This window comes from Brassica oleracea, chromosome C7 (genome assembly GCF_000695525.1).
Source record: "Brassica oleracea var. oleracea cultivar TO1000 chromosome C7, BOL, whole genome shotgun sequence".
In the NCBI taxonomy this organism is placed as follows: domain Eukaryota; kingdom Viridiplantae; phylum Streptophyta; class Magnoliopsida; order Brassicales; family Brassicaceae; genus Brassica; species Brassica oleracea.
The window spans coordinates 16,231,981-16,236,789 of record NC_027754.1 but is presented as its reverse complement, the minus strand read 5'-3'; the positions used below and the strand labels follow the sequence as shown (position 1 = coordinate 16,236,789).

The window sequence follows — 4,809 nt, the reverse complement described above, 5'->3', positions numbered from 1 at the left end:
TAACAAGTAGTATTATACATACAATAACACATTATTAAAAAGACAAACACATAATATATTAACTTATTACCTACTACTACATAACATAATAAAACATCAAATAATGTTCTTCACAAATAAATACTGAACACATAATCACATCATCTTTTTTTTTTTGACAACAATGAAGAACTAAATAACGAAACCACCCGATTCAGTAAACCAAACCGGTGGGGTAGAATCGACATAAAACATAGCTGAAGGAGAACTCCTCGCATCTCATGCAAGCTTGTCCGCCAAAGTGTTTTGTGCTCTTGGTATATGTCTGATTCAGAAGTCAGGGAAGAAAGTCTTACTGTGAATAAATTTTTCCATATGTGTAGAGAAAGCTGGTCATTCTTCAGGTGTCGACATCATCTTCACCAATTGAGAACAAGCCGTCGCAAACACTATGTCAGAATATTGAAGGGTTTTCATGCACTCCATTGCCCATATTAGTGCTTCACACTCAGCATGTAGAGGTGACAAACTTCTACGAAGATTCATCGCTCCCATCATAACATCTGTTGAACCATTTTGTCGGTAGAACCATCATAATCACATCATCTAAAAATAATATTTAAGAACACTAAAATAATATTACGCGCGCAGACACCTCCTAGTACTAATATAAATATGATTGTTAAATGTTTTTTTTGCATGAATTATTACTGTTAAATGTTTTTTTTTGGTAAGACAACTGTTATGTTTTAATAGTTTATTGTAATGTTTCCTGTAACATAAACTACAAAGAATGACAACCCATGTTATAATGAAGATGGCCAAATGCAATTGTTTTTTTTTTCTATCGTATGATTCTTAGTCACCGCCTAATTTATAACTCTGTTTTCCAAACTTTTTTGTTGCTATATAGAAGGACGTTAAGAAAAAAATCATTTATAGAAGACTTTCCTTGGTTTTTGTCTTTCATATATCGAAGTAAATTGCTTTTTTTTGTTAATGCTACCTGCCACATTCTTTATTCTTTTTTCTATATTTTGTCACATCATTTCTGAAGGAAAACATAAAACTGGAAGTTAAACAAGAAACTGTATAGTGTTCCAAAAAAACAAAGAAACTATATATTTGGAGAATAAGTTGATTTTGAATTTTATCTTAGCTAATAGTATCTAATAAAAAATATATTTTGAAAATTCTTCCGCCCCTGGTCATATTCTTTTAAGGGTTTGGCCCATTAAATAATCTGAAGAAAATTAAACATTGTTCGCTCTGAAATTTAATTAGTAAAAAGGTATATTCTTACATATATAAAAAAAAAATACAGCTTTCACTTACATAAACCATGACTTTATACTATAATTTGAAATCGTGAAACTGATGAACTTTTTAAGTCAATAATTAATTAAGGAAACTACGACCCGTGATTCTTTTTTTTTTCTTTTTCTAACATTCTTTACTTTTCTTTATTTGTCAACAATCCATACGCGTGATTAGTCAAAAGTAACCATACCAATGCCGTTTTCTCACTGTGCCAACTTCGATTTCATAAACCCAAATTAGAAAATAAAGACAAAAAGGTTTCCACGCTGTATTTCCATGTGTGCGAAGATGGCACAGTAAGAAGAATAGAGACTCGACATGCAAAAATAAAAAAAAAACTATACAATATGCAGTAATAAAAATGTTAATAGTATATTAGTAACACATAACAACAACTTCTCTCTTCCCGTCCCACACAAACGACTCTATAAATGCCAATCAAAATAGCTTCCTTCCTCCATAGTTCCTAAACCATAACAACTACTTCTCTCTTCAACCTTTGCTTCAATCTCCAACAACTTTTTTCTGCAATCTATAACAAAACCTAACCACAATAAACCAAACATGGTGGTTTTATCACAGCCAGTCGCTTTAGATAATCACATATCAGTAATCCCAACATACAAGCCAGTTCCGGTTCTAACATCCCATTCAATCCCCGTCGTGGACCTAACCCACCCAGAAGCCAAAACCCTTATCGTGAAAGCTTGTGAGGAGTTTGGTTTCTTCAAGGTTGTCAACCACGGAGTGTGCCCTGACCTCATGACCCGGTTAGAGCAGGAAGCTGTCGGCTTCTTCGCCTTGCCTCAGTCTCTCAAAAACCAGGCCGGTCCACCTGAACCGTACGGCTATGGTAGTAAACGGATTGGACCAAACGGTGACGTGGGGTGGATTGAGTATATCCTCCTCAATGCTAACCCTCAGCTCTCGTCAGCCAAAACCTCTGCCGTTTTCAGTCAAAGCCCACTAATTTTCCGGTAAGCTTACCTTCATCTTCTTTATGCAACTATCAAAGGACAGATATTTTTGCACACACATTATATCACTCCTTTTCTTTATAAAGAAAAAAACAGAGCAGTAGCCTTTTTGTTTTGGCCTTTTTAGATTTTCAGCGATATTCAATGTTTCTAGAAACAAGTGCGAAAGTGACAAATCATTGGACCACTGAAAAGATTTCAAGACTCAGTTACCGTATCCATTGCAATTTTACTAAGTGGATAAGTTTCTATTTCTTATCCAGTTAAAGTACAAGCAGAGGACTCTGTTTTGTCCACTTTGTCCCTTAAGAAGCAACGAGAAAGTAACAAACTTTCTTGCTTAAGGATATTTCATTGCATTTACCTTTTGAAACCCATAAATTCTCTGAAAAAAAAACTGTATGAAAATCAGTCACATGCTCTCCTTATGAGCAGAAACAGAGCACTCTGTTTATATCTTATAAAACTACGAATCTGACCATTGTGAGTGAAAAAAAAACAGTGAGGCAGTGGAGGAATACATGAAAGAGGTGAAGGAAGTGTCGTGCAAAGTGTTGGAGATGATAACTGAAGGATTGGGGATAGAGCCAAGGGACAGTCTGAGTAAGATGGTGAGAGATGAGAAGAGTGACTCGTGCCTGAGACTGAACCACTATCCGACGGCGGAGGAAGAGGCGGAGAAGATGGTGAAGTTAGGTTTTGGGGAACACACAGACCCACAGATCATCTCAGTGCTAAGGTCCAATAACACATCGGGTCTTCAAATCTGTATGAAAGATGGAAGCTGGGTCGCTGTCCCTCCTGATCACTCATCTTTCTTCATTAATGTTGGAGATGCTCTTCAGGTACCTTTTTACTCCTTTGTTTAAATTTTTACGAAAAAGATAAATTACTTAAGATTTGATAGTTGTGTTTGAGACATTCCTGCAGTTTAACTGGGCTGGTCAAAACTCATAAAAGTTTTTTCAGTTGAAATGTTTTATTAAATTTAGTGTGTTTTAAAAAAAAAAAAATTAGTGTGTTTTCTTATATACGAAAACCTTTTTAACCTAAATGGGTTTATAAATTTATATTTTAATATTATTATAAATATAATAAATAAAATTGAAAATGATCCAAAATTATTTGATATGTATATAGTTTTATTTTCATTACAAAATATACAAAATATTACTGATTACATTTTAAAAATATTTTAAACATTATTTGTATATAAATTTTAGAGGGTACAATTTTTTTTTCTTGCTCTAGGATCCCTAACAGCGTTTGAGTCGGTCCAATCTATGGATAGAGTGATCTCACGTGACAATTTCTATTTACATGATGGTGATATATGCATTACAGTCTTTTATAATTTCCATTTCAAAAGAGAAAAGAAAAAGTAATGTATACTTTTTTTTTCTTTTTAAAGTAATGTATACGATGTGTGTGTGTTCTTAATTTTATCCTAATTTTGACTCCTACAACATTTTCAAAATCTAATCAAGAGTGTAAAGCTGATACAAACGATGATTGCAGGTTATGACAAACGGAAGGTTCAAGAGTGTAAAGCACAGAGTATTAGCTGATACAAGGAAATCGAGAGTCTCGATGATATATTTTGGAGGACCGACACTGAGCCAGAAGATCACGCCATTGCCATCTCTTGTCCCTAAGCAAGAGGATTGGCTTTACAAAGAATTCACTTGGTCTCAATACAAATCTTCTGCTTACAAGTCTAAGCTTGGTGATTATAGGCTTGGTCTCTTTGAGAGACAACCTCTTCTCACTCATAGGTCTAATGTATGAGACTAGTCATGATGATCCTTATCATCCTTTGTATGATAGAAAAAAGTCATAATTACAAAAGAAGAAAATGGATAGTGTTTTGGATTAGTTTTTATTTCTGGCATGTTTTTTTCCCGTTAGGCACAAAAGCAGTAGGCTTTGCTTAGAGTTTGACCCGACCAATCTTATCTTTTGTATTCCCTCGTCTCCATTTCTTTTTGCCTTATTTGTTTGGCTTATTTGATTTTGCTTTTCCATTTCCCACTTCAATTTGGCTATGTTTTTACTTTGGTGTTCAATTATAAGAGAACTTCTAATGGTGTTTCATTTTTCACTTTCTGCATCATTTTTATTATGATAATATTTCATTTTTTCTTCATTTCTTCAAATTTTTAAAATTGAACATATTATTTCATCAAATTTTAAAAATACTGTTCATTTTTTTTCAATTTTTAAAGATGAATTTTTTTATTTACAACCTAACTCTTAACTTTAACTTCTTGTTATTTTGCACATAAATAAATTATAAGTTTTAGTGTCACCCAATTAATTTCAAAGTTTATATTATTACTTTCATCTAATTAGATGTTAATAATGAAGAACATGAATATATTAATCTCCAAAAATTTCTATGTTTGATTTAGAAGAATTTAAAATAAAATAAACTTATTTTATTTGTTTTGAATACTTTGTTTAATCACTTACAAAATATCTATATTTGGTACACTACAAGAAAACAGCGATATTCTGACGGACATTCCGACGG

The 4,809-nt window shown here is 33.0% G+C and overlaps 1 protein-coding gene across 1 annotated transcript; it reads left to right on the top strand.

The window, feature by feature from the left end:
- The first annotated feature begins 1,678 nt into the window (after nucleotides 1-1,678).
- On the top strand, nucleotides 1,679-4,352 carry LOC106302200 (gibberellin 2-beta-dioxygenase 2-like). Its single transcript, XM_013738738.1, has 3 exons — nucleotides 1,679-2,276; nucleotides 2,779-3,121; nucleotides 3,795-4,352. Exons 1-3 carry the CDS (start codon nucleotides 1,864-1,866, stop codon nucleotides 4,062-4,064), a joined length of 1,026 nt encoding a protein of 341 aa, XP_013594192.1. The 5' UTR covers nucleotides 1,679-1,863; the 3' UTR covers nucleotides 4,065-4,352.
- Nucleotides 4,353-4,809: the final 457 nt, after the last annotated feature.